This window comes from Kalmanozyma brasiliensis (assembly GCF_000497045.1).
Source record: "Kalmanozyma brasiliensis GHG001 unplaced genomic scaffold PSEUBRA_SCAF1, whole genome shotgun sequence".
Lineage (NCBI taxonomy): Eukaryota > Fungi > Basidiomycota > Ustilaginomycetes > Ustilaginales > Kalmanozyma > Kalmanozyma brasiliensis.
In genome coordinates this window covers 728,679-755,080 of record NW_015961948.1, presented here as the reverse complement: position 1 = coordinate 755,080, position 26,402 = coordinate 728,679, and the positions used below count along the sequence as shown (strand labels likewise).

The 26,402-nt window shown below is 58.5% G+C and overlaps 9 protein-coding genes across 9 annotated transcripts; 5 read left to right on the top strand and 4 right to left on the bottom strand.

Moving 5' to 3' along the window:
• Positions 1 to 293: 293 nt before the first annotated feature.
• PSEUBRA_000306 (Mif2/CENP-C cupin domain protein) lies at positions 294 to 2,714 on the top strand (the record flags this gene model as incomplete). Its single annotated transcript, XM_059464359.1, has 1 exon — positions 294 to 2,714. One exon carries the CDS (start codon positions 294 to 296, stop codon positions 2,712 to 2,714), a length of 2,421 nt encoding a protein of 806 aa, XP_059320967.1.
• Positions 2,715 to 3,411: 697 nt separating this feature from the next.
• On the top strand, positions 3,412 to 4,515 carry PSEUBRA_000305 (tRNA-specific 2-thiouridylase; the record flags this gene model as incomplete). The annotated part of the gene is made up of 1 exon (XM_016435928.1): positions 3,412 to 4,515. One exon carries the CDS (start codon positions 3,412 to 3,414, stop codon positions 4,513 to 4,515), a length of 1,104 nt encoding a protein of 367 aa, XP_016294896.1.
• Positions 4,516 to 4,881: 366 nt separating this feature from the next.
• On the top strand, positions 4,882 to 6,336 carry PSEUBRA_000304 (uncharacterized protein; the record flags this gene model as incomplete). The annotated part of the gene is made up of 1 exon (XM_016435925.1): positions 4,882 to 6,336. The coding sequence occupies one exon, from the start codon at positions 4,882 to 4,884 to the stop codon at positions 6,334 to 6,336; it is 1,455 nt and encodes a 484-aa protein (XP_016294895.1).
• A 2-nt stretch (positions 6,337 to 6,338) lies between these two features.
• Positions 6,339 to 7,767, top strand: PSEUBRA_000303 (Lactonase, 7-bladed beta propeller; the record flags this gene model as incomplete). The annotated part of the gene is made up of 2 exons (XM_016435927.1): positions 6,339 to 6,353; positions 6,469 to 7,767. 2 exons carry the CDS (start codon positions 6,339 to 6,341, stop codon positions 7,765 to 7,767), a joined length of 1,314 nt encoding a protein of 437 aa, XP_016294894.1.
• A 258-nt stretch (positions 7,768 to 8,025) lies between these two features.
• PSEUBRA_000302 (uncharacterized protein) lies at positions 8,026 to 10,089 on the bottom strand (the record flags this gene model as incomplete). Its single annotated transcript, XM_016435905.1, has 1 exon — positions 8,026 to 10,089. The coding sequence occupies one exon, from the start codon at positions 10,087 to 10,089 to the stop codon at positions 8,026 to 8,028; it is 2,064 nt and encodes a 687-aa protein (XP_016294893.1).
• Positions 10,090 to 13,726: 3,637 nt separating this feature from the next.
• PSEUBRA_000301 (AMP-dependent synthetase/ligase) lies at positions 13,727 to 15,940 on the bottom strand (the record flags this gene model as incomplete). The annotated part of the gene is made up of 1 exon (XM_016435900.1): positions 13,727 to 15,940. One exon carries the CDS (start codon positions 15,938 to 15,940, stop codon positions 13,727 to 13,729), a length of 2,214 nt encoding a protein of 737 aa, XP_016294892.1.
• A 467-nt stretch (positions 15,941 to 16,407) lies between these two features.
• Positions 16,408 to 17,120, top strand: PSEUBRA_000300 (Synaptobrevin; the record flags this gene model as incomplete). Its single annotated transcript, XM_016435922.1, has 2 exons — positions 16,408 to 16,662; positions 16,740 to 17,120. The coding sequence occupies 2 exons, from the start codon at positions 16,408 to 16,410 to the stop codon at positions 17,118 to 17,120; spliced, it is 636 nt and encodes a 211-aa protein (XP_016294891.1).
• A 165-nt stretch (positions 17,121 to 17,285) lies between these two features.
• On the bottom strand, positions 17,286 to 18,473 carry PSEUBRA_000299 (Ketopantoate reductase ApbA/PanE, N-terminal; the record flags this gene model as incomplete). The annotated part of the gene is made up of 1 exon (XM_016435912.1): positions 17,286 to 18,473. The coding sequence occupies one exon, from the start codon at positions 18,471 to 18,473 to the stop codon at positions 17,286 to 17,288; it is 1,188 nt and encodes a 395-aa protein (XP_016294890.1).
• A 346-nt stretch (positions 18,474 to 18,819) lies between these two features.
• On the bottom strand, positions 18,820 to 24,669 carry PSEUBRA_000298 (Helicase, C-terminal; the record flags this gene model as incomplete). The annotated part of the gene is made up of 1 exon (XM_059464358.1): positions 18,820 to 24,669. The coding sequence occupies one exon, from the start codon at positions 24,667 to 24,669 to the stop codon at positions 18,820 to 18,822; it is 5,850 nt and encodes a 1,949-aa protein (XP_059320966.1).
• Positions 24,670 to 26,402: the final 1,733 nt, after the last annotated feature.

Genomic DNA, 26,402 nt, shown 5'->3' with positions numbered 1-26,402 from the left:
AAGTCGACGCTCGTCCGCGTACCTCTTCATACTCACCCACCTCCATCCACTTCCATCGCCTATCACATCGCCAACGATGACCGGTCCTTGAGCCAGTCTTCGACGCCAGCACCATCCTCCCACCGGCGAAGCTGCGCATACAATACGGATGATCTCGGCATCGGCAGCACCATCAGAAGCGGTTCTGAACGAAAGTATCTCGACTCAGCACCGATCCGGTCTTCCGGCAGACCTCCCAAACACAGCCTTGATACCGCTGTCTTGCGTCCTGCGACCACTCACTCGCTCAACCAATGACCTCACAACCTTCTCGTCGCTTCCATGAAGCCGGCGTGGGATCACGGACGGGTCTGCGACTGTCCGCGGTTGCCCGAGACCAGGATGGATTCGAGGACCTCGAAGCCTTTTACAAGGCGAGTGAAGCCGCACTCGACCATCGACAACATCAACCCGAGATTCAAGAGGAGGAGAGCTACGGCGACGACTATGACAGCTATGACGAGACGCACTTCAGCGCTCGACCGTCCTCCAGTGGTGCTCGAGGGCGAGACCACGCAGCAGCAGGATCGAGCAGCGTCATGATGGACCTCCAAGACAGCTCGGCTCCTTCGCCAAGATCCGTGCTGCGCGCTTCTCGAGGGTCAGCGGCTGGAGGGTCCAGCAGCTCTCCCTACCGTAAAGGGCGCTCGAACGGAAACATCACGCTCGCAGACGACGACGACGATCTGGATCTGCCGAACCTGTCGACCGGGTCCCGAAGCTTTGACCTGATGACCATGGGTGAGGACTACGATGGAGAACAGGATGCCACTTTGCGAGCCCCACCGACACCAAGCATTCCGGAGCGAGGTCTCTCAGCTCGGACAAAGGGAGCAGCGGCATCATCGAAAGCAAAAGGCAAGGGCAAGTCACAAGCCACAACACATAGGCTCGAGCTTTCAGACTCGGAGGACGATGACATTCTGGCTAGCATCCAGCAACGGCTCGAGTCTGCATACGACGATGAGGACGACCAAGGCATGAGCCTGCTGGACGACGACGAAATCTCACTGGTGCGGCCGCCGCCATTGAAGGCGACGACCACAACTTCGGTGTCGAAACCAAGATCGCCGAAGCGACCGACGGCCGCACAGAAGAGGGCAGAGGCAAAGCAAACAATACCGACGCAAGCAGCACCGCCACCAAAGAAGCGCAAACAAGCTCCACAATCGAAACCACGTGCTTTCGAGCAAGAGCCGGAATCCGCGTATGGATATGATGATGACGACGGCGAACTCGACTATCTTCCTTACCGATCGCCGTCACCTGCTGCTCCTGCAGCAGCACCGCCGCCGAAGAAGAAGCGCGGCAGACCGCCAAAGAGCGCGTCGGTCGAGCCTCCAACCCATCACGCCCCAGCAGCACCACGAACCACTCAAAAGTCCAAGTCGACAAGCAATGGTGCTGCCCGTCAGACCACGAGCAGCTCAAAGTTAAAGACAACCAAATCGAAGAAAGCGGCGGGCGAAGTGGTGGAACGAGTGCGCTCCCGATCCGGCGAGGCGACCGTCATCGACGAGAACGGCGTGAGAAGAAGCACGCGACAGCGATTCGCACCGCTCGAGTACTGGCGAGGCGAGCGCATCCGCTACGGACGACCGAGTCTCCCCACCGGCACCACGCCAGCAGATCTGCGCGGCTCACAACATGCGGGCGAGGACGAGTTCGAAGACGACCCATCTATGATGTTTACGCGCAAACGCGTTCCTGTCCTCGACGTCAAAGAGGTCATCCGCATCCCGCGTGCGCCCGGCGAAGGCACCTTTTCCGGCACGACGCGCGTGCGCACCACCTCGCGATCGAAAGTGGACCGCAAGAGCGAAGAGCGCACCCCGCGGCTAGATTCCCTAACACCCGACCCGGCGCAGACGCCGGACCCACTAGACGACTGGTCCGGGCTCGATCCCACGGCGGACACGATCCAGGTGGAAGACGGGTGGGACAGCAAGACGCGTCGAACGGGCGTAGTCATCGACGAGGACGAAGGCAAGGAGATGGAGATGGATGTGGTGCGCACCAAAGCGTCGCTGCGTCCCGTCGCCGCTGCCAACCAGCAGTTCCGCTTCGAAAAGCTCTTCAATTGCGGCGGGCTGATGGCTACGGGCGTCCTCTACCTTCCCCCAGAATCACGAAAGCCGACGAAACCGAGCCAGGACAACAACTTTGTGTTCTGCGTGCTGCAAGGGGCCATCCGTGCCACGGTGCATCGGAAAAGCTTCATCGTCGGACCGCATGGCATCTTCCAGGTGCCCTCGGGGAACACGTATGCGTTGGAGAACATCTGTTCGCGCGATGTCCATCTGTTCTTTGCACAATGCAGAAAGACCAAGAAGGCAAACGCGGGCGATCTGACGACGTTCACGCAGATGTCGGATACGAGCCATACGCCTCGGGCGCTGCTACGCGGTCTCGGGGTCGAGTACGTCGATCGCGACGAAAGGGAGCTGAGCGAGCAGGAGCCCTATTATGATGAGGCGCAAGAGAGCGAAGGCTACGATTCGAGGGAAGGTGATTATGCACAGCCGCACAACAAGCGGTCTAAGTCGACGTCAGCCCGAGCGCCTGCTCAAGCGCAGATGTATTCCACCGACAGCGATGCCGAGTTCAGCGACGAGGACGACTTTGAACTGAGCCAGGTCAAGACCAAGAAGAAGCGCAAGTTTCGCAAAATCTAGCTAGCTCTTCCGCAATGCAGTCTCTTATACCCAGCCGGACCGCGTCAGCGTCATGTGTGTTAGCGCTGACGATCGAGTGTTCCGAGTGCTGGTGCTGGCCACAGGACTGGGGTGAGCTTGTGATTCTTGATGGACCGTGATGCTGGACAGGGTCCTCCGCGGCTATCTTTTTTTGGTGCGCCAAGTGGAGGCAGAAAGCCCAAGATTTTTTGCGTGTCACACCTTTTGGTTTCTTCCTTCCTCCGACCTCGCCACCATCCATCATCTGACGACGCAAGCGCTCGCGAGCGGGCAGACAAGAAGCATACGATGGAAAGATTGATATCAAACTCGTAGCACGAGAAAGGACCGAGCGACGAGAATGGCGACAATGCGTGTTCGGCTGCCGGGCCTGACGGCGTCGACTGCTTTGCCACTCCGACCTTTGTCGACCACCGCGAGATCACATCCTGCTTCTCGAGGCTGCAATTCTACCCACTCGCTAGAGCGACCCTCTCACCGCTCACAGTCGGTCCGTCCGCATCAACGTCTTCTGCATGCTCTGCGCTTCAGCACGGTGAGCATTGCCCCGCAATCGGTCCCCCACGGCCCACAAAAAGGCGATCGTGTCGTGGTCGCACTTTCCGGTGGCGTCGACTCCTCCGTCACAGCTGCCCTTCTCGCGCAAGCATCGCACTTCGACTTAGAGGCCGTCTTCATGCGCAACTGGAACGAGCTCGACGAGTCTGGCAACCACCAGCCGGGCTCGGGCGGCGCGACCGGCTGCTCCTGGCAGCGCGACTGGGAAGATGTCCAAGCCGTCTGTCGCCACCTCGGCAACATACCCGTCAAGATGGTCGATCTCAGCAAGGAGTACTGGACGCAAGTCTTCGAGCCGGCGCTGGACGATTGGCGGGAGGGCACGACGCCGAACCCGGACGTGAGCTGCAATAGGGAGATCAAGTTCGGTGCGCTGATGGACCGTCTAGTTCCAACCACGAGCAGGGTAGGCGGCAGGAAGAGCTGGCTGGCCACGGGCCACTACGCGAATATAGCCTGGTCGGACGACGCCAGACCAATTCTGATGCGGGCAAAGGACCGGACCAAGGATCAGACGTACTACCTCTCCTCGGTGGGAGAAGACCGCTTGGCACATGCGCACTTTCCGCTCGCCAACCTGCTCAAGAGTGAGGTTCGCGAGCTGGCGAAGAAGTTCGCATTGCCGACTGCAGAGCGGAAAGAGTCGATGGGAATCTGCTTCATCGGTACTCGTGGGTCGGACGGCAAGGCGATCTCGAACACGCAGGGATTCTCCTCCTTTCTCAACGGATACATCGTCTCTGCGCCAGGAGACATTGTCGACGAGAGCGGTCACAAGGCTGCCACTCACCAGGGGCTACACACCTTGACAGTGGGCCAAGGAGCTCGCATCCGCGGCGCGACATCCAAATACTACGTTGCGAGGAAGGACATTGCCAACAACAAGATCGTTGTGGTGCAAGGCAAAGATCACCCCATGCTCCTCTGCACACGCATACATGTGCCAGACATCGAGTGGATCTGGAGAGAGCCGCCACCAGAACTTCAAGATGGCGGTTCGGGAAGCGTGCAGCTGCTAGCGCAAGTGCGACATCGGCAGACGGAAACACAGTGCATCGTCAGCAAAGCGAAAGGGGGCAAGAGCGGGTACGTGGTCGAGTTCAACGAGCCAGTGCTGGCGGTTGCGCCTGGTCAGGTGCTGGGATTGTGGCGCGGAGAGTGGTGCTTAGGCAGCGCGGTGATTCAGACTGTCGACACCCTGTACGACGACCAGTCCCGGTGATGGTGTTTTTCTCTTTGCTTGCATCTGTACTTGTATCTCAATCAACACAGCTCCCCATCATAAAGTCTCGAGAGCCTGGTCTGGACGAGGCTCGAATGAATGGATCGGGGTGTCTCCTGCCAATCCCGATTCGGGAGAGATCCCGTGATTGCCGCACGGTGCGCCTTTTATTGCAAGGGAAATACGTTTTTCCACCATAGCTTCGACCCATCCTTCTCTCTCCGACACTTCCGGGCGGATCACTCGAGAAGCAGCAACGTCGCTTCAGGACAGCTCAGCGAATTGGACGGACACTAAGTCGACACTACGGACGCGACCATCTCGTAACACCGTCCGACCACTATCACTCCACTCCAAGCCTTCACGATGTCTGCAGCTGCCTCCACCTCAGCAGCCCCAGCGATGGACGATCGCAAGACGCTTCGACTTCACATATGGGGCTCGTCGTCCTCCGTGCCCACACTCGACCCGACCTCGCTTTACGCTGCATCCCTTCTGCAGGCCACATTCGCCCGCACCGACACCGTAAAAGTACAGCTCGCCTCCGCGTCGACATCGCTTTCGCGTGTGCCCCTACTGCAGGTGCTCAACGAGGACGACGAGACGGTAGAGCTGCTGGACAGCATCGACTCCATCCGCGCATACTGTGTCGCCTCTGGCATCGACTCAGCCCTCACCTCCGATGAAGAGCGCGCCAAGCAAACAGCGCTGCACGCCCTGCTCGACGATCAGCTGCTGGACCTCACCCTCCACTCGCTTTTCAGCCTGCCCGCCAACTTCCGCACCGCCACTGCTCCCGCCTACTCGTCCGTCGGTGGCATCGATTCTCCTTCCTCCTCTGCACTGTCCAAGCTCGCCTCGCTGCCATCGCGTTTCCAGCCATCGATCCCGTCGCGACTGCGCAATGTGGTCGAAACGCGCCTCACCGCAGTCGGGCTGTGGGGGCTCGGCGGCAAGGAGGCGTCCGCCAAGACGGGCGAGACCGACGAGTTGGCCGCCCGAGCAGGTTTGCCAGCACGAAAGCGCGGGCTCGGGGCTTCGGCAAAGGATGCGGTGCGGGACGAGTTTGAGCGGTCCAAGCTAGGCAGACGGTGGAGTGAGGTGCTGGACGTCGTCGAATCTGCGCTGTCCTCAGGCGGACTTGGGGGGCAGGAGGTGAGCAGTCTGGACGCGCACGTCTTCGGATACCTCGCACCGTTGTTGTTCGCCGAACCGAGGCTGCCGGTGGATACCCTGCCCAGGCTGGTCGCCGCATCCTACCCGCGACTGGCAGCGTACCTGACGAGCACAAAGGAGAAGCTCTTTCCGGAGACACCAAGTTGGATCTCACCCACCCAGGCTCTCGCCAATCCACCCTCGATGGACGCTGCAAGCTCGTCCGGCCTCCTCTCGTACATCTGGCCTTTCACGCCCGCTTCGAACAAGGCAAGTTTCGCACCCAAACCAACAGCAGAATTCGCGACAACAGCACCGCGAGAGCGACAGAGAAAAGCGCAGAACCCAGCGACGTCTCCTGAAGACAGGAGACTGCGATGGGGCCGTGCGCTGTGGATCTGCTCGGCGCTCGTCGGGCTGGTTGGGTATACGTTTGCAAGTGGCATTGTGAGTGTCAGATTTGTCGGCCCTGATGAGGTTGTGGAGGTGGAGGATGATGAGGATGATGATGACGATGATGATGATGACGACGACGATGAGGATGAGCATGAAGATGAGAATGAGGAGGACGAAGAGCAAGACGGATGGGAGGCGCAAACCGAAGACGATCTGGAGGAGGAGATTGATATGGACGACGACGATGACGACGAGGAGGAGGAGTACTAACGATGGCACGGCATGCTGTAATCTAGACAGGCAATCACCACCACCACATCCCTCTCTCAGCTTTCACGAATGTGATGAGCGACAACTGACAACCCTCTGCACCCTTCTCATCTCGACTTGACGCTCCCACAGCCGCCGTCCACATTCGCAACGCACGATCCCACCACGACGCGTCCTGCCCCCTCATCCACCTTCATCCCCACCCGACCGCAGTCCACGCAGTGCCCGCGCCACACGCACATCGTAACCGGCACATTCAACTCGCCCGATCTTCACGTGCTAGCCTACGACACGCTCACCTCGACCCTCTCGCTCACGCACACAATTCCGGCGCAAGGGCCGCACCAGTACCTCGCGCTGGGCGTTTCTTCCACTGGTCATCAAAGCGTATACGCGACGACCTGGGCGGCTGTTTCCACGTTGACCAGCTGGCACGTCACCCCCGACCACTCGTTATCCTTTGGCAACGAACGCACCATCACGGCCACGGGGAGCTACGTACACGTCCAACCGCCTCCCTTCTCGACTCTCACGGGTCCGGGGTTCGGCGGTCAACCCGGCATAAGTCGCTGGTTGGCCTCGGCAGGTGGTCCCACTGGCGAACTTCACACGCTCGACCCCGCGACGGGGCGAATTGGGGTCAAAGTGAAAGAACTCATCTTCCTCCCCGGTGGCGAACGGGAGCTTGAGCACGCGGATAAGACGAGAAAGGCGCTGCGATACGGCGCGCACAGCTTCGATTGCTCCCCTTCATCGGAAAGTGGGCAAGTGGCCTTCGTCGCCGATCTCGGTGCGAACGCTATTCAGGCCTATCGCTTTCCGCAGTTGGAACATCTGTATACGATTCCGTCGAAGAGGGAGGGCGATGGACCGAGACACGTGATTCCTCATCCACAGTTCCCGCTCGTGCTGACCGTCACGGAGCATTCGAATTACGTGGATGCGTATCAGGTTCCTCCCTACACCTCTTCGTCTGTCCAAGGAGTGAGGCACGTTGGGGAGGCGGACATGTTGACGACCACCCAAGCGAGCCAGGGTCGGGCCAATTGGAGAGGTGACACGCTGCGCTTCTCGTCCGATTTGCGGTACGTCTACGCTACGACGAGAGGCAAGACTTCTGCTTTTAAGGGAATCTTGGTCGCATATAGACTGGCCATCGCGGAAGAGGGAGAAGGGTTGAAGGTGCGGTTGGATGAGGTGGCCAGGTTGGGGACGCGCACGAGCGGTGGTAAGGCAAACGCTATTGAGGTCAGCCCGCACTCGCCTGAAGGGCAGGATTTGATGGTGTTGACAGATGATGAGGAGGGATGGGTAGACGTCGTCTCCTTCGACCTGGAGGGGGTTGTATTCAAGATCGAGGCGACAACCCAACTACCCCCGCTCTCCAGCGGCGAGGCGCAAGGAGCAAGTCACGCCATCTGGCTCCTGTAATCCCACCACCAATCGCATCCTTCACAAAGCACACACACACACGTCTGGACTGAATTTGACACATGCGATTGAGAATTGAACAAAGAAAAAACCCTGACAGATGAGGAACCCCAAGAGACAAAGACGAGATGTAGGAAGATGCAGCGCGTGTATAACGAGTTCCCATGACGATAGACCTTGCGAGAAGAGAGAGAGATGTGTGAAACCCAATGAGATAGCGAGATAGAGAAAAGAGAAAGTGTTCCGGGGGGAAAGCGGTTAAGTAGCGAGGGGCGAAGAGCGACGCGGGCGGACGCCAAAGACGTCCTCGTCCTGTGCCTTGAGGGTGGCCGACGTGGGCGGGGATTCAAGTTCAGGCGTGGAGATGACGGTTTCGGGCGGGCTGAGAGGTTCGCGCGTGTCCATGATGCTGGGCGTCTCCGTCGAGGCAGTAGTGGAGCTGTGGCTGACCGTGTGGAGCCTCAGCAACGGTTGAGATGTCGGGCGGAACTCCGTCTCGTCGACTGCAAGACTACTCGATTCGGAGCTGGCCAACAGGCTCTGTGCGCGTGCCCAGTCGCTCGTTCGTGCATGACTAGCGGGCTCCACTCGCTCGCCCGCCTTCACGCCGTCATCCGAGATCACGGCGAAGGGGAAATCGCCACTCGGTGCTGAGGATTGGATGCGGAACGTGCGCTGGTCAGCACCGTACGCGGTGGTATCGTAACGCTCGCTCGGCTTGGCGGCCGCAGTCTGTGAGGGCACCTCCGGTATGGGCGCGGCGGATTCGAGGGGAAGACCGTTGGCGTTGGCGGCAAGCGCGGCGACGCTCGCCTTGCGCTGCTGGTCCATGGTGCGCTCCAGCATGCTTTGGCGCGATTGGACGTTGGGCTGGATGCGAAGACGTCGCAAGGGTCGAGAGGCACCGTTCTGGCCGGCGGAGGAGGGTGGCTTGAGAGGGAAGACAGACATCTGTCGGGTATATTGGTCGCGGACGACCGCCTGAGTGAGTGTAAAGGTGCTGCTGGTGTCCTGAAGCGTGGCTGCTGCCGCGGGTGCGATGCTGGGTGCTGCAGCCGAGGTGGCCGCAGGAGAAGGGCAGATCTGCACGCTATTGCGTCGATGCGCGCTGTATTGCTGATCAGTGACCTCCTTGAAGGACGATTGCGAGGATGACTGCGAGGACGACTGCGATGCAGAGCGCATCGGAACCGACGTCAGTGTGGCATCCGGCACCATCTCGGGCCCTTCAGCAACAGTATCATCCTCTTCGGCCCCGCTCGAGGCGTTGTCGACGAAGCAGAACGTGCGATCGTCGTCTCCTTTTGGCACCAAGGATGGCTGCTTGCGGTGTCCGCGCGCTCCCATGCTCCGTGAGTGCGTCAAGCTCGAGCCTGAACTGTTGGATGGAGAATCCAGCGGTCTCGGTGATCGTTGCTTCTGCCCAATGGGGTCCAACGTCGACTCGGTAGCTGCTCGCATGAGGCGTTGGCGGACGGGCTGACAGGTTTCGGCAACAGAGAAAGACTGGCTCTTGCCACTGACCACAGGGGCGCCCGCAGTGGTCGTAGGCGTAGCAAGCTCTTGGTATGGGGCCGACGCAGAGTCGATTGTCTTGGCCTGTGACGATGTAGCGGCATCGGACGCCTCGCTCTGCTGAGAGAGGTTGCGGTCGAGTTTAGTGTTTTGCTCGATGGCTCTGGCAAATGATTGATGTGGATCGCGGAAAGGCATGTTCCAATTGATGGCTCCGGGTGCAGGTTCCATGGGCGACATGCTGGCCATGGAGCTCACGTCGCTGCTCAAGCCAAAGTAGCTGGAGGAGCCGTTCTCGGATGGCGCACGTCTGCTGCCCGAGCCGCGCTGCTTAGCACCAAAGCTAGTAACAAAGCTGACCCGTGGTGACAGCGGTCCACCCGCTGATGAGAATCGCTTGTGAGACACGGGGAGCTGGTCGAGGTGGAGAATGTCTATGTCGACGTCGGCGCTGCCCGACCTACTGTCAGAAGAGCTGGGCTCGGACGACGAGCTCTCGCTGCTGTGGTCGAGAGAGGCGATTGGATCGGCGGAGGGACCGAGTGGCGTCGTCATGCCAGCGCTGAAGAGATGATCGATGGCAGAGGGTGAATCATCCTTGACGGGCGCAAGACCTGGCTGGGAGATGATTGAGCCGCGTCGGATGGTGTTGCTGTCCGAGGCGCAAATGGTGCTGCCACCGGACGAGCCCTTGGTTCGGTCTGAGGGAGCAGTCCTAGCGACGGGCTGGCGGAAGAGAAGCTCGCCGATGTGGTTGCCAAGGAAGTCGTGGCCGACGACCCTTGCGGCGGGAAGGGTGTTTGGCATTGTGATTGAAGTGGCTTCCGGAGAAGATGAGAGAGTCGATGATTACGTGGAGAGCATGTGTGCAAGGAGGTTTGTCAAGGTGCTGCGATCAGGAGAGGTTCGGCTGAAGTGAGGTTGGTGGTGCAGAATGATGGGACGAGACGGTGCTTGGTAGATTGATCGACCAGACTGAGAGCCAGAAAGAAGGCCGTTACCAGTCAGTCGGATGAGAGTGGGATGGCACTCGCGAGGAGGAAAGCAAATGCCGGAATGAGGTGGGCTGATGGTGGTGGTGAGGTTGGCTGGAGATAGGTGATGTTGAAGAAGGAGGCAGTGTCATACGCGCTGCTGGAATTGTTGTGCGACTCAGCCGCAAAAGTGGTGCTGTGATATGGGCGTGGAGGAGAAGGGCAACAGAGGACAAACCGCAGGCGGAAAGAAAAGCGCGCCTGCAGGAGCCACGGTGCCAGTTTGGTGGAACAAGCCTGACCTGGGCATCGACGTGCCAAGAGGGTCGTGCAAGGCAAAGTGCCTACGCTCAGTCACGCAGCACATGAAACAGGTGCACAGAGTGACAGCCCCGCCAGGCTTTGAGCGAGAGAAATCGCCGCTGCCGAGATCTTTTTGTTTTGTTTTTAAAGAAAAATGACGGCGGAATACTGTATGCACCTCAAGATCTGAAAACAGCGCTGGAGACACGGCTGTGCCATGCCCGCTCGTCATAACTGCTCAGGTGAAGCCGGAGCCTGACTGACCTCTTGAGCTCAGCCCGGACCCCGAGGAGGCCTGACAAAGGATTCGCCATACTGTACGCTCATCATTGTTCTCGCTTTCCCTGCCCACCGCGAAGATCGCGGTGAACACCTCGTGTCGCCTCAAGGATGGTGGAACCGCACTCTTGCTTGCCTTGAGCAAGCAGCCACCATGGAAAGCTCTATCTCACCACCGAACAAGCGGAATGTGGCTTGGCTTGAATTGAGAGCCTCGCTACTGCCGGTGACTGGGGAACGAACCCGGGCTGCCGTCCCGTTTGCGCCGTATCCTAGCAACCACGCGCTAACCTGCATCGAAGTGAATCGCGCACCCAGCAGTGATCAACCCGCATGTTGACCTGAGCGTAATCGTGACGGTCAGTTCCGCTACCGCAGCAATCAATGCACCGGGCTTTGGTTGTGGTACTTTGACAATTGTCCCATCACCTGGACGAAGGCCAGGGCCTTTGCACAATACGGACAGTGTCATTCCAAAGCAATGGCGCTCAACGCAGCAGCAAGGATCAGGCCCTCGTGCTGATCATGACTGATGACGGACGACAAACAGGGAGACGCAGCCGTGATGGTGAAAGGCTTATCGCATCGTGAGCAAACTTGAGTGTGCCTGTACCATAAAACTTCAGTCAGGGTCTCAGGGTCTGCTTGAGTTTTACCAAGAAAAGCGTCTCCAGGGGCAGGCCCCTCCTTGCCAACTGGGCCTGCTCAGCAGTATGCCGCAGAGTGCTGGCGGCTCCAACAGTGAATGCGAGACCAACATTGCTTGACCTACGGCGCGCGAGAGAGCAACAGTGAGGTCCATGAGCAAAGCAAAAGCGGGGCGACGATCGCAGGCTCAAAAAGCAGCGAAACCATCAGGCAGACGCAAAACTGTGGTACACCATGCAGGCCATGATCCGGACGTCCACATCGAGTGACGTTTGTCAGAATACAGCGTTCATGCAGGGTGTTCATCTGGTTGAAATACGCGCATGTTTGGTTGTAATCATTTTTTATAAGAGTCGACATGCGAAGAAACTGTGGCTCGGCTGCGGTGCAAAAATTCCGCACTTAAGCGGTCGGTTGTCGGCAATCTTCTGTCTGGCGTTTCCGAAGACAGTCAGCAAGCAAGGGCGTAGCAGCTAGCTTGGCCGAGTCGCATAACTTTAGGTGGCTACGCCCACCGAAAGCGGTCGTACAGAGCTTTAAAAGCCTGCATAGCCTCCGGCTGCTCTTCCGGATACTGCTGGGGGTCTAGGAATGGTGCACTTTCCTCTAGTTCGGGATTGGTCTAGCTGCGAGAGCAAGAGAGTATGTGTTTGCGTGGCCAGCATGAAAGCCGCCGCTAACTCGTGTATCACTTTAGAGCTCAAATATCGAACTCAGCTGCATATGCTGTCTTCGTCTTGCGCAAGTGGCTTGCCGTCGGGCCACAACTATGCCGCTTTCATGCTTGGCGTTCAATCCGAACGGTTTCGGGTGTAGTCACGCTCAAACTTTAAGGCAGGATGACTACACTGGAGTCCTGATCCTATTCAGCTCCTGCATGCCTTTTCAACCTCAGCCTGTTCGTATCGGCTGGGTTCCAACTCTGGCTCACCATGGCTTGCTTCGCGGAACGGCAGCCTATCAATTCCGACCCGAGTTGGCAGCAGCAGCAGCAGCACCTGATGACACTCGGGCAAATCCCATCACATGCTTGGCCCGCTCAATTAAAGTTTTGGCCCGCAATCACGCATCAATCTCGAGCTTTGTTTAGAGCTGCGCTCTGCCGATCTCCATGCCAAATCACGGCTGTTCAATCCTTCAAACGCTAGCGTCGGGACGACTCGTCTATACTTCAAGGGCCGCTCTTTACGCCTACTCTTTCCCTCTTCTCACGCAGCGTGCTGTAAGTGACTTCAGCCTCCGCTTCTTTTTTCCTCTTCTCAGTTCGCGCTCGTTGAGCAGCTGACTTGACACGTTGATGCTCCGCAAAAGCCTGTGTCGCGGTTGCATGTTTTTCAGGCTGCCACCGTGTGAATCTCGTTCCTGATCTCCCCCCCTTTTGGGTGGTACACGGTCGCAGGAATCTCAAATTCGGTCACCTCGGTCAGGCCTCATCCCACGAATGCCCCCACGCCTATCCGCCATTTTGGTCTTCGATCGCGAGAAAGGAGGTGGTCCAGATCGACATCGTGTTTGTTGGCTGCACACATGCATGCCCGTAGCACTTTCAGATTGTTCTCCTTCCCGTATCCGGTCATACACCGCAAGCGAGCTGCTGTACCGAACGATAAGGTTGTCCGAACCCCGTCACTTGACAGTCAGCCTCGCTCTTTCCGACCTCTTTCCTCATCAGGCAGTCCGAGCGGGCCAAACCCAATTTGTGGCTGCGTTTGTGTCGGTCAACTCGATGTCACGAAGAAGTCCGCCTCACTCCGTGTAATATGTTTTGCTGTGCCTCTCGTCTTACTGGTAGTTGCCTTTTGCGGCAGCGATGCGGCCTCTGTGGTCCCTCAACTTGCACACGCGGGTCGGAGCTGGTGATGCAGTCATGTGATAGGCAGATAAGGTTGGGCTCAAGCGGATGACTCGACGCGCACACACAAAGCTTTGAGAAAAATCCACGCACTGGTCGGCAGTGAGCGGGAACGGAGATGGATCTGCCCGCTCAGCTCTCGCCTTGCTTACCTTTGGTCTCGTCTGCTTACTGTAGACTCTCGCGCGACACGCATCGTCGTCATCCGTCGTCTGGATTGGTCATGCTACTGGAAATGAGCTCCGAAGATGCTCAAGCTCACCGAGCACTGCATCATCGATCGGATCAAATCCGAGGATGCATTTCACCACGCAATGTTGGTCCTTGTACATCTTCATTCTACACTTCCACGATTGCACCACTGTGATGAGTCGAATGCGGGTCCAAACTACAGCTTGGCCCCTCTAGCAGTCTTCGCTCGGTTGGCGACGACCTTCTCGAGCTCTGCATAATGTGCATATTCTTGCAAACTCTGAGGGTTGGCCGTGGCACTGGAAGGCTTGAAGTCCTTCTGCCCGTTGACGACCGCCTTGACTGCCAGCTCGGTCTTCTTGCCATTGAGCGTCACGGGAATGTCCTGCACCTGGAACGTGTGTTCCGGCACGTGTCTTGCCGAGTAGGCCGTCTTGATGGCCTTATTCAACTGATCCACGTGGCTCGCAGCCAGCTTGACAGACGGATCGCGCATCTTGATGAACAGCAGCACACGTTCGTGCTCGTCAACACCCGGTCGGCGTTGACCAACAACGATCGAGTCGCCAACAAACTCGAACTTCTCCACGACGCTGTAGATCTCGCTGCTGCCGAAGCGAACACCGGACGGGTTGAGAACGCCGTCGGAGCGACCGAGGATCTCGAGCCCCTTGGTCGCCGGGTCTTGGTAGATGAAATCGCCTTGCGCCCACACCTTGCGGCCGGGGAAGCGACTGTAGTACGAATCCTGATACTTTTCGTACAGCGCCTGCTTCTGTTCGGGCGGACCAAAGAAGCCCGTGGGCTGAGTGGGAAAGGGTTTGGCGACGATGAGTTCGCCTGGTCGACCACTGTCGTCGATTCGCTCGCCGGACTCGGCGTCCCACACCTGAATGTCGAAGCCAAGCATCTTGCACTGGATAAAGTTGCCGTACAGAGGCAAGAGCTTGCTCGGGCCCACCAGCACACCCGCCATATCTGTGCCGCCCGAGATGCTGCACAAGTGGGCGCGGTTCGGGAAGCTGCGGTAGAAGAAGTCGACGTTCTTGGGCGACAGTGGCGAACCTGTGCTCGTCATCATGCGGAACTTGGCCAGGTCCAATTGCTTGCCGATGCTGAAGTTGGTTTCGGAGGACCACTTTTCGAGCTCGCTAAGGAAGCGCGGACTGGCACCGTACCCGGAACACTGCAGGTGCGAGACGACCTTCACAACGTGTCCTGGATTGGGGAACATGGGTGACCCATCGTAGAGAACAGCCGTGCTGCCCATCGACAAGGCCACGAGGTGATACACCCACATGATCCACCCACACGAGGTAATCTGCAGGAACCTATCACTGGGCTTCAAATCCAACATGAGCAGCGCCTCCTTCTTCATGTTGAGCAGCATGCATTGCGTGTGGATGATGCATTTGGGCTCGCCGGTGGTTCCACTGGAGAAAAAGATTTGGACGGGATGCTGCGCTTCGAGCTGCTCGAATTTGTGCGCGGGCGAATCGGTCGGCTGCAGCCCGGTCTGGCGGATGAATGCGTCCATCTCCAGCCCGCGCACCTTGCTCGAAGACCATGCCGGAGAGACGGAGGGCAGACGAGCGTTGCGGATGATGACGACCTGGAATTGGAGCGGCGAATCGATCTTGTCGTCCGCCAGGAGGCGTTCTGCGACATCCGCGACGCGCGGGAGGATGTCGACCTGCTTGCCGTTGTATACCACCGCGTCGTCGGTGAACAGCAGCTTGGGGCGGATCTGCGCGAGGCGGCCGTAGATGGCTTGCGGTCCGGCGTCTGTAGCGATAAGCGAGTAGATGGCGCCCACGCTGTTGGCTGCGAGCGTTGCGACGACCGGCGAGGTCGTGTTGGCGGACACGTGTGCCAGTCGGTCACCCTTCTTAACTCCAATGCGTCTAAAGGTCTCCGCAAGAAGCGCCACTCGCCGCCTCAACTCTCCCCACGTCACTTTGACGGCCTGCGCATTGGCATCGGAATCAGCGAGTCCTCCACCCTCTGGCACCTCGATCAGCGCCACCGCCTGAGCAGGTGGCCAGTGGTACGGCGCTTTCGGCGAGCAAAAGGTCGTGTTGGCTGGATGCAGCGGGAAGAGGATGTTCTGCGCCATGCTGAACGAGGCACCCGGAAACCACGTCGGCAGGTCACCGGGCAGAGCATTCGGGTCGGACAGCACCTTGTCGAATCGAGCCGAGGCTCTGATTCCTGCAAAGTCCCATACGGTGGCCCAAAAGTCTTCGAGGCGGCTGATGGAGAAGTCGTGCAGCTCGTGGTAGGTGGTGAGGTTGAGCTGGAAGCGGGCGTTGACGAGACGGCGAAACTTGTCGAGCGAGGTCTGTTGGATCTCGTCCGGGGTGGGGGACCAGACCAGGGGCTGAGCGGTGGTCGCGGTTGGCGTCGTCATCTTTGCTTTTGCTCGGGACGGTGATGATGGTGAACCAGATGCGCGAACGACGGACTAGGAGGACAGAGGCATGTGTGAGAGGCCCATGCTGTGCCCGTCCGGCAGACTCGGAAGACCATATCACCGGAGCGGCTAAAGCGTCTTTACCCCACATCCACCGGGTAAAAACGCACTCGTGAAATCGCACAACGGGAGATCTTTCGATCAAACATCCTAGAACCAAAAATCTGGCTGAGCTTGAGCGCGGGTGAGCTGCATGACGATCAAGCTCAGCAAACAAAGTTGGCCTGCACGGTCAACCCTGCATCCTGTGTCCCATCGTCTCACCATCACACTCGTCCCTTGATCCAGACCGCATCTCCTAGACTCCTGCTCAAGACATCGCCGCTATACAGAGAGCTGATACATAGTCTAGACATCCACCTGGTCACATCATCTCCTCAGCAAGACCGACCGGAACCACAACCATGATCGTCCTTGCCCTAGTCGCAAAGGGCTCGCACATCCTCGCCGAGACGCACGATCCCGCGCACGACCGATTCCTGCCCGCTGCGCAGACGATTCTCTCCCGTATCCCGCCGACATCCTCCAAGCTGTCGTATGCTTTCGAGGACTGGCTCTTCCACTATGTCGCGCAGGATGGCATGGTGTACATGGCGGTAGCAGACACAGACACGGGGAGGAGGATACCATTCTCTTTCTTGGCGCACGTGCAGAAGAAGGTGAGTTGCCATACATTACCATATTTGCATTCTTGAGTCGACTTGACTGACCCGACCTGATCGTGATACCTTGACAGTTCCTATCGACGTTTGAGCTGCCAGAAACGGATGAATCCGCCACATCGACCGACTACTCTTCCCTCACATCCACGCTCAGCACCCTGGTCAAGCAATTCAACGCCGACCCCTCAGCGATCGACCCCATTGCGCAAGCGAAGCACGAGCTGGCGGGTGCAAAGGACATCATGACGCAGAACGTAGAACAGATCCTCAGCCGCGGCGAACGCATCGAGCTGCTCATGGACCGCACGGACAACGCGGCGAATCAGAGCATGGCTTTCCGCAGAAGGGCGGTCGGACTGCGCAGGCAGATGTGGTGGAAGAATGCAAAGGTGATGGCCTTGGCAGGATTCAGTGGTGTGGTGTTCTTGGTGTTCCTGTGGGGGATGTTTCATTAGATGATATTGCAACGGACAGTTCCTTTTTGATATGGGTGTGGTTTGTGCGATGCAGAACTGTGCCAGACGTCTCTACATGGGCAGTATGAGTGCGAGCGTGGATGTCCTAGCTTCCTTCCAACACGCTTCAGCCTCGCGAGCTCCTCTCTTCGTAAGAAAATCTCGTCACAAGTACGTCCTGGAATCCTTGGACACCGGCGCACCCGCTGGCCAGTTCCCCCGACTGGTGGCGCTCAACTGCTCGTACTTGGTCACGCCCACCCCCTTCCCCTCACCCCCACCACCAGCCCTCTCGATCGCCTGCACCTGACTCGGCTTCAAACTCGCCAGAATCAAATCCAGTCTTGGCGTATCGACCCCTGTCCTCCTAGCCATCCTCACCACGTTCCCCACAATCGGCTCCAACTCCATCGGCCGTCCATTCTCCAGATCCAACAGGATACTCGGTTTGAAATCCGCAGCCAGATTTCCTCCTTTGACGCCATCGCCTACGCCCTGAATCTGACTCGTCTTGAGCGTGATATTCACCGCCTGATCCACGGAGCTTGCGGGGAAGCGATCCTCGCCGATCCCGCAAGCACGGGCGACATAAAGAATCTCGAGCATGATCCGTCTCACCACGCCTACACTATAGTGCAGCGTGTCCGGGGTGAGGAGTGCGGCGACGGGTTGACGGGCTAGCGTCGAGAGTCCACCCCACGAGGCGTTCCAGAGAATCTTTTGCCATCGAATCGCTTCGATATCGTCCACTGCTCGACCTCCTCCCCCACCCGAGGTGTAAATCTGAGCAAACCGGTCCAGTGCGGTCTTGTCCTCCTCAGTCTGACCGGACGGGGAGTAGGAGCCGAACTCGAGCCGTTCCAGCGCACCATGCGTAACGCGCGTTCCACCATCCACAAGGTTCGCCCCGATCCACGCAACCGCACTGATCACCCCCCTCGCCAACCCCTCCTCCTCCACCAAGCTGCGCTGCACCTCCTCCTCAATCCCCACGCCGTTTTGGAGCAGCACAATCGTCGGTCCCTTTCCGTCTTTGCGGAGAAAAGGCCGGATGATCGAACTAGCACTCTTGTGATCCGGCACGTTTTTGAAGGTGCACACGACGTAGTCGTACACCCGATCGGTCGCTGCTTCGGGGTCGGACTCGCGAACACACCGAGTGGGCTTCCAAGAGGGAATGGAGCCGTATTTGAGCGAGTCGATGTGGATGCCTGTTGTGGTGAGGGTGGTGTAGTTGGATCGAGCGACGGCAGTGATAGAGGCCCCACCCTGGGCAAGGAGGTACGAGTAGATCGTGCCCAACGCGCCGAAGCCGATGCACAGGATCTCGGGTCTAGGTGCGTCTGAAGACATGGTGCGGCTAGTGGGTATGGTTTTGAATACCCTGAGCAGGTAATGGAGGGGACAAGGTTATGGTTGTGTTTGCTCCATGTGGGCGTGACTCAAGGTTTCGGCGTCTGTGCGACCAATGGAAGACTTGCAGCCGGACGTGGCGAAGAGCGGTTTTCGGCGACTTTCGCGGTTAAAAAACGAGGCTCTCCGGCTATTCGGCTTTGAGCGTGCCGCCTACCGTGCAGTCCCACACATCTCAGGCCTCGCTGGGTGGTGATTGTGTCGTTTCTTCGGATCGCTCTGGGTGACACTGGATGCACAGGCAGCATGAGCAATGGGAGCTAGGATATGCAAGATTGTGACGGTACTAGTTGCGACCGCCGACGCTGCTGATCGAGCTGAGCAGGGCGAGCACCTCTGCCGCCTGCTCCTGCTCCAGCTTCTCGATCGCCTTCCCATGCGCTGCGTCCGTCGCTTCCTCTTCATCACCGTGCGGTGCATCACCATTCGCTTCTCCTCCCTCATTCTGACCCTGCTCCTGCTCGTGCTGGAGCCGCTTCCTCGCGCGTCGACTCATGCCTAGCACCCTCGCCGTAGCTGGCGTGATGAGCTCCATCTTGGCAAAGTACAAACACAACAGCAGACGATGCTTCGTTCCGTGTGTGATGTCCTTCTTCTCCCCCTCTCCCTCCCTTACGTCACCCTCTGCCGCTTCACCCTCGTTGGACGCGGCCGTCGATGCGGACAGGCGGAAGGCGCTCCGCCACTCCACCGGCAGCTGGATCAATGTCGCCTCGATGACTTCCCGCACTGCGGTGTCTTCGACGACCTCCTTGTCCCTGCGATTGCGCGGGCTCGGCGCAAAGGTGTCCATCTCCTTGGCCGCACGGTTCGGCTTGCTGCTGAGGTTGGTGAACCAGCGCACGACGTGAAGCAGCGTCGAACCCGGCTGCACGTGCAGCGCCCGGCCGAGATCGGTCGCCTTGAGACCTGTCTTGTCGATCAGGCGAAGGTCGCGCAGGGTCTGCACGAGGTCAATGCCCACCTGAGTAAGACGAGCTGCGACAGACTCGGTGGAGTTCGCGGCACAGTCGTAGTAGGTAGGGTTGCGCATCAGCTCCGACGGAAGGATGGTCCAGCTGAGCAAGTCGATCACTTGTTCTTCGCTGGTCAGGACGCCCTCGACGATCTCGCCTAGCACGGTGGGCAGGAGGGGCGCACCACGGTGCTCGTCCTGCAGTAGGGAGGAGTGGAGTGGCATACCCGTCTGAAGCATCTTTTCGAGCATGATGGCCTTGTCTGTCTGGCAGAGGACCAGGCATTTGCCCGGCGGATTCGGGTTGGACAGCGTTCCCGGTCGCACCGCCAGGCTCTGCGCCCGGCCAAGTTCGGCAAGCGTATAGTCCACCAGCTCGCGATCGGACACGCCCGTACCATGCGTCTTGGTGATGCGCACATACTGCGTACTCATCACGATGACCAGCGCCGCACGAAGCGTCGTGCTCCAGAGGCATTCGCGCGTGATGATGATGAGCTTGACAAGCCCCTGCTCGTAAAGATGCTCGATGACGGTTCGGTCTTGAGGGGAAGTCTTTTCGTGCACGATACCGATACCGTGCACCAACGCCTCATGTAGGGACGTGTCGAGGATGTGCGGCAAGATGGACTCAATCTCCTCGGACGGCAAGCCCAGGAAGCCGTCTGTGTCGAGCTCGGCGGCAGCTTTGGTGATGAGGTCCGAGGCGGTCGTAAAGCACTGCCATATGGAAGGCACGACGACGATCGCAGGACCGTTGGCTCGGGTCTCTTTCATCTTGTCAAAGGCAGGCTTGACCATCGTTTTGAGCAGGCCGCTGGAATGGGGCAGGTCGAAGGCCTGGAAACCCGTGTTGAGGATCGAGGGACGGTCCTTCGGGTGAAAGTTGTAGGTGGAGAACTCGTCCGCTCCGATCCACTGCGAGAGGGAGCTGACGTCGTTGAGACTGGCGCTGGTCGCAACGATGCGGGGTGCTGCCACAGTGTTTGGTGTGTCATTCGCGTTCCATCGCGCCGAGCACCACATAAATTTGGACAGCATCAACTCATATCCGGGATCCAGCAGGTGGATGTCTTCCGCAAGAAGCAACGACACGTGATCGACCAGGTCATTTCGTGCCTCCATAGCTCGCAGCAGCGAAGTGGCAGTCGTGACGAGCACGCGTGCTCCAGCTCCGTCGTTGCAGACGAAAGGCAGCACCTCTTTCGACAGCGAGCTGCGCTTCACCTCGATGCCCTTTTGCTTGAGTGCTGCCACCATGGTGCTCCTCATAGCTGAAGCTAGCGAGTCTCGCTTGTTGTGGACGATGACGATGCACTTCCGGTCGCCCCGCTGCAAGGCTCTCCACACAGCCATGGTCGCGACGGTAGATTTGCCCGAGGCGGTCGGTCCGCAGAGGACAGTATTGGCCGATGTGTGCATGAGCGTGTGGAAACTCTGTGTTTGGAGCGCGTTGAAGGCGCTGAACTTTTGCGCGTACATTTCGCAAAGCAGCTCGTCTTGAAGTGCAGAGCGGACGGGCAGCAACGGAAGGTCGAGGAGCGAGTCGTGAGCCGGTGGCTTGTCAGGAACGACAAGATCATCGAAGGAAATCCACTCGGTGCCTTCACTGCCAAGCCAGCTCTCGGACATCCACCGCAGATTGAGGCCGGACGGCAGCTCGTCTCGGAGCGGGACGGTAAAGGTCACGTTGGACAGATGGGAGTCGCTGACTCGCGTGAGATGCGTGACCCATTGAAGGATCTCGGATCCCTCTTCATCCTCGATCCAAATGTAAAAGCCGTGGAGCCGTCCGAGATCTCGCTCGCTCCATTCGAAGGTGCGGTCGACGACGACATCGATGCGCAGAAGGTCGTGGCTGAGCGGACGCAGCGAGGCTGAGGTCGATATACGGGGGAAGCTACGAGCTGCTTGCTTGACCGCCTGTCCCATGCGAGCGTTGACGCGGATGAGCTTGGCAATCTCCGCCGGCGCCATTTCCGCAAGCTCTTCGATCTCAACATCGTCTGCACGCTCCGTGACAGCATAGAGTGTGTCCGGATTTAGATGCGATTGTTGCAATGGATGATCGAACGGCCACATGCGTTTCTCGAGAGCCTTGCTCATCGAAATGAGAGCAGACGCGGTGCGGGCCCAACGACGACTGAGCGCAATCTCCAGCAGAGAGCGAATGATACGTCCGCCATTCTGAGCCACGTAAGCCGAGTCCGAGACGAGGGCAAAGTCTTCGATGTAGGTTCGCGAGATGTACGCCTGCAGCAGAATGTTGACTTTGCCCGGCGAGGTCACGATGCCTCCCGAGACTTCGCAGGGCGCCGCTTCGAGCATCTTCTTGAGCTCCTTCTCCTCGGCGTCGCGGGGCACGATCTGTTCAAAGTCGGCGGCTTGGCTGAGCAGGCCAAGCACATCGGCCTCGCTCATGTTGCTATGCATGCGCTCGTTGAACGTCTCGATGGTCTTGTAGCCGATATAGTATTTGGCGGCGATTCGACCGAGATCGGTCACCTTGAGGTGATCAGTGACGGGGTCGTGCTCGACCATCTTGGCCTCGACGAGCTTCTTGACGCCTACGTTGACGAGCTGCTGACGTTTTGCGCCCAGATGCGGGTCGTCGGCGACCTCATCGTGTGTCATGCCATAGGTGAGCGGCGTGCGCTTCATACGCGTGAAGAGGTAGGTGTAGCCGAGCCAGGACACACCGTCTCGAATGCTGGCGACGGTGCCGAGCGAGATCTCGGCGTTGAGCGAATCGATCATGCCACCAATGAATTTGGACTCGATGGGATGCTGCGAGGTGATGGCATCGACGTAGTGCGAGAGGCGGTCTTGCGAGGTGAGGATGTAGCCCACACCGAGATCCTCGTACTGGGGACGACCGGCACGACCAAAGATCTGCAGCACGTCGAGAATCGACAGGTCGACGAACTTGCCCGCCGACGAGTCGTAGACGTCCGTGCCTTTGATCACAACGGCGTACGCGGGCAAGTTGACACCCCAAGCGAGCGTAGCGGTACAGCAGAGCACGCGCGTGACACCAGCTTCGAACATGCGCTCGCTCAGCGTACGATCCGATCGAAGCATTCCAGCGTGATGGATGCCGAAGCCATAGTCGAACAGCTCCTTCATCTCGCGATTGCGACTCGACTGCAGCTCTCGCTTGAAGAAGGCCTTGCGTGGGTTCGCCTCTGTGGCGTCGCGAATGATGTCGCTCATGTCTTCGTCCCGGAACATCTCTCGCAGTGTCTGCGAGGTCTTGACCGTCTCTTTGCGCGCGTGGACGAACACCATGACCTGGTGACCAGCCTGCACCAGCTCGCTGACCTTCTCAAAGCATGCCTTGTCGAGGTTCGCTCGCGATTGCTGTGAGCCGACCTTGCCCTTGACGCCGATGAAGTGCTGCTGGAGCGGAACGGGGCGGAAGGACGAGTCAAAGTAGAAGAGACCCTGCCACCGATTGACTCGGAGAAAGTCGGCGACGTCGACGTAGTTGGGCAACGTGGCGGAGAGTCCGACGATACGGATGAGCGACTGGCTCGATTCGACCAGCCGCAGAGTTCGCGCAACGATGGTCTCGATGACCGATCCACGTTCGTCGTGCAGAAGATGCACTTCATCGATGATGAGCAGCCTCACCTTGGTGGCGAGCTCGCCTTCACCTGTCGGCTTGCGAGTCACGACGTCCCACTTTTCGGGGGTCGTGACGATCATCTGCGTCTCGGCGATCTCCTGTCGCGTCATTTGCATATCACCCGTAAGTTCGCGGACCTTGATGCCGAGGTACTGAAGACGCTTGCTGAATTTGCGCACGATCTCGGCGGCCAGCGCCTTCATAGGAGCGACATAGATGATCTTGAAGTCGTTCTTCTGAATGTCGAATCCGGCGGCAGCGTTCCCGGCTGTGGGCTCGAGGTTACGAGCGTACTGACTGATAGCGCGCATGACGGTCAACATGGCTACATCAGTCTTACCTGCACCAGTAGGAGCGCAGACAAGCAAATTCTCGTTGGTCTTGTAGGCGAGCGGATAGACGGCGCTCTGGAGTCGGTTGAGGCTCTTGTAGCCAGGGAAAGCGCCGCGACAGATGGGGTCCATCTCGGGAATGGGGATGTATCGCTCGTCGGTGCGCATGGGCACTGTCCGCGGTGGAGGGATGGTGACTTCTTCGTAAAACTCCTTCTCTTCGCGGAGCGTTCCGAGGGGAAGAGCGAATCGCTGTCCGAAGACCGAAAGGACGTTTCCTTGGGCTCCGGACGAAAAGACGTGTGGGTAGCGCACATCATCGCCGCCAGTAGCCGTGCCGGTGTAGAGAGGACGATTGGCGGCAGCAGCGAGGCTCTCTTCGCGGATGCGTTCAAGCTCTTCGGGAGTGTAGGTGCGGATGCTGTCGCTGGGATCGACGACTTGCTGGCGGTTGGCTTTGCGCAGGTCGTTTTTGAAGCGCCGCGCTTGTTGCCTTTCTTCCTGTGTTTGCACGACGACTTGTGAGCCGGGGATGTGCGGTCTGCTACCGCGATGGAAAGCGTCGTATTGCCTGCCGTGGTGATGTTCTTGATGCGGCAATGCGATCTCGACTCGGTCGTGATTTGACACTTCGCCGGTGCCATTCAAGTGTAATGGTTCCTGTGAACCGGATTGGAGCGCTGCAAGAACAGCTTGACGGTCACCAACGATGCTGCCCACTAGGTCGAGATGCTCAAACCCGATTGCTTCGGCCAGCTCTGCAGAGATCTGGTCTCCTGAGCTCGGTGAGGAGAGGGCAGCCAAGACCGTATGCCGCACGCTCTCGGCCAGCTGTGGGTCAGCAGCTGCAAGGTGTGCGAGATGATCTTGGAGACCAAGCACGGCAGGAGATGAGCTTGCAGGAGCATGGTATTCTGCTCCGTCGAATTGGCCTGTGGTTGTGCCCTCCATTTCGTTCGGATAGTGGTCGATGGCATCTTGGCCTGCTTGCTCGACAGAGCGGCTGAGGGACAGGAAGCGGTGGAATTGCGACCAGACATCGTTAGTGGCGCCATCTTGTTGGGCCTTCGAGCTGTCGAGGATGGTGTGCTCGCTGCCAGTGCGATCAAAGGAATCGAGGTCGGCTTGAAGCGATCCTATGAGGTGTTGGTCGACATCGAGCGTGCGCTGCGAGCTGGACGCTGCCGACAGGAATGACTGCAGGTGGTCCTGTATCGACATGTTGAGCTTATCCTACCGACAAGCTCCTCAGGGGTCTCCTCCGCCAAATCTTGAGAGCGATGCTGTTTGCCCTGACGACAGTCGCAGCATCTAAAGGGGGATTCTGTCCGGCGTCAAAGTTTGGTCCGTAGACGCTCTCAGTGAGTGCCTCGGTCAACGCTTGGTGCACCTGTTCGCTGTCTAGGTGACGAGTTCTCGGTCTTGCTGGGGTCTATGGTCGAGACGCTTGATGGTGATTGGCCCGGAAGGATGCTGTTTCTAAAGAGGCTCAGAAGGTTATGTCAGTGCGCAGCAGGATGATCTTCTTCGCTGCAGCTGCTGCGCCGTCCAAAAATCTCCACTTCTTCGCTGAGCAGGTAAAAAGACCGATGCTCATGAGTGCCGATCTCACAAGACTAAAATTCAAAGATTGATCTGCGATTTATCGGGCAATTTCGTTGTACCGATTCGCTGGTTCCAGCTTCCATGGAAGCACTTGGATCGTCACCATCGTCGAGATGCCTACGCAGCCATGCCACTCCATCTTTGCTTGTCCACAATCTCAGTAGTCATCTGTGTGGTGTTGAAGCGCTTGTAAGCCAGCCGAACAAGGCGGAAAGGGCCCCGCCGCTGTACTCATAAAGTGGCCGAACGATTTGGTAAAACCGGGAAAAAGTCCAGCAAACGAATCATGCATCAGAAAAAGAACCACAAAAAGCGAGACGGAAAAGAATCATGTGACCGCCGTCAAACACGGCGCGTGGCTGTCCTCTTTACGCGAAAATGCACTTTAGCGGCCCACGCGGACAGCTGTCAACAGAAAAATACCGAAGCCAACGCGAGTTCTTCCAATTGGCGCTTGACGAGACGTGTTGCTGCACACATGACATGGGAAAATTTGGAAGAGCGAGAGTGGACCATGCACCATCGATGCCGAGCTTGTCGAACCTGGCTTGTGAATCTTTGTGACAAAGGGGAGCTGTCTCGTCATCAGACATCCGCTTGTCTCTCCTGCGAGTACTCAGTCTGGCGGAGCAGATGGTGGACCAGGGCCCCGTCACGATGGTTGCAGGCAACATACGAGGAGGAGGCGATGCTGTTCGAGCGGCTCATCAATGAATGACACCTTTGAAGAGAAGGCCTCTCTTCATGGGCAAAGCAGAGCGAGTGGCAGCTCGACCGATTGTGTCTGAGGCTCTACATCGGATCCTGCCGGCCGACCGACGAGGTCATCGGGGGGGCGCGACCCTTACATGGTTGCTGCTGCCCCTGCACACGGGCACCCTTTCGGGACGTCCTTACTCATGTGCTTCAAGGCCTCAGCTCCGACAACTGGAGCCGTTTCCAAACGAGAACCGAGCCCGGCGCTCGAAATTACGGGATCGCGTATGCTGGCGCGAAAAGCGCGCTGCAGCAGCTTCAACACTTCTCTCCAACTTGGTCGACGGAGCTGCGCAGAGCTTCCTTGTCTGCATCGTATGAGGTGGAGACCAAGTCGACGCCCCTCCCAAGCTGGTAGCGCGACTGTGGTACCACTTGCACAGGAGGTCTGCGCAGCCACGAGTGTCTTCGATGCGGTGACCGAGGAGGAGCCAAAGCCACCACTTTTGCCCACAACTCGAAAGGGCGCTCTTCTTGGTCAGCCTCAGCGAGTCATACGCCGAACAGTGGACCTCAAATGACAGCGATACAGTAGCAGACCCGTGCCCGTGCGTACGGAGAGCACGACTCGCCGATGCAACGCGATGCTTCGC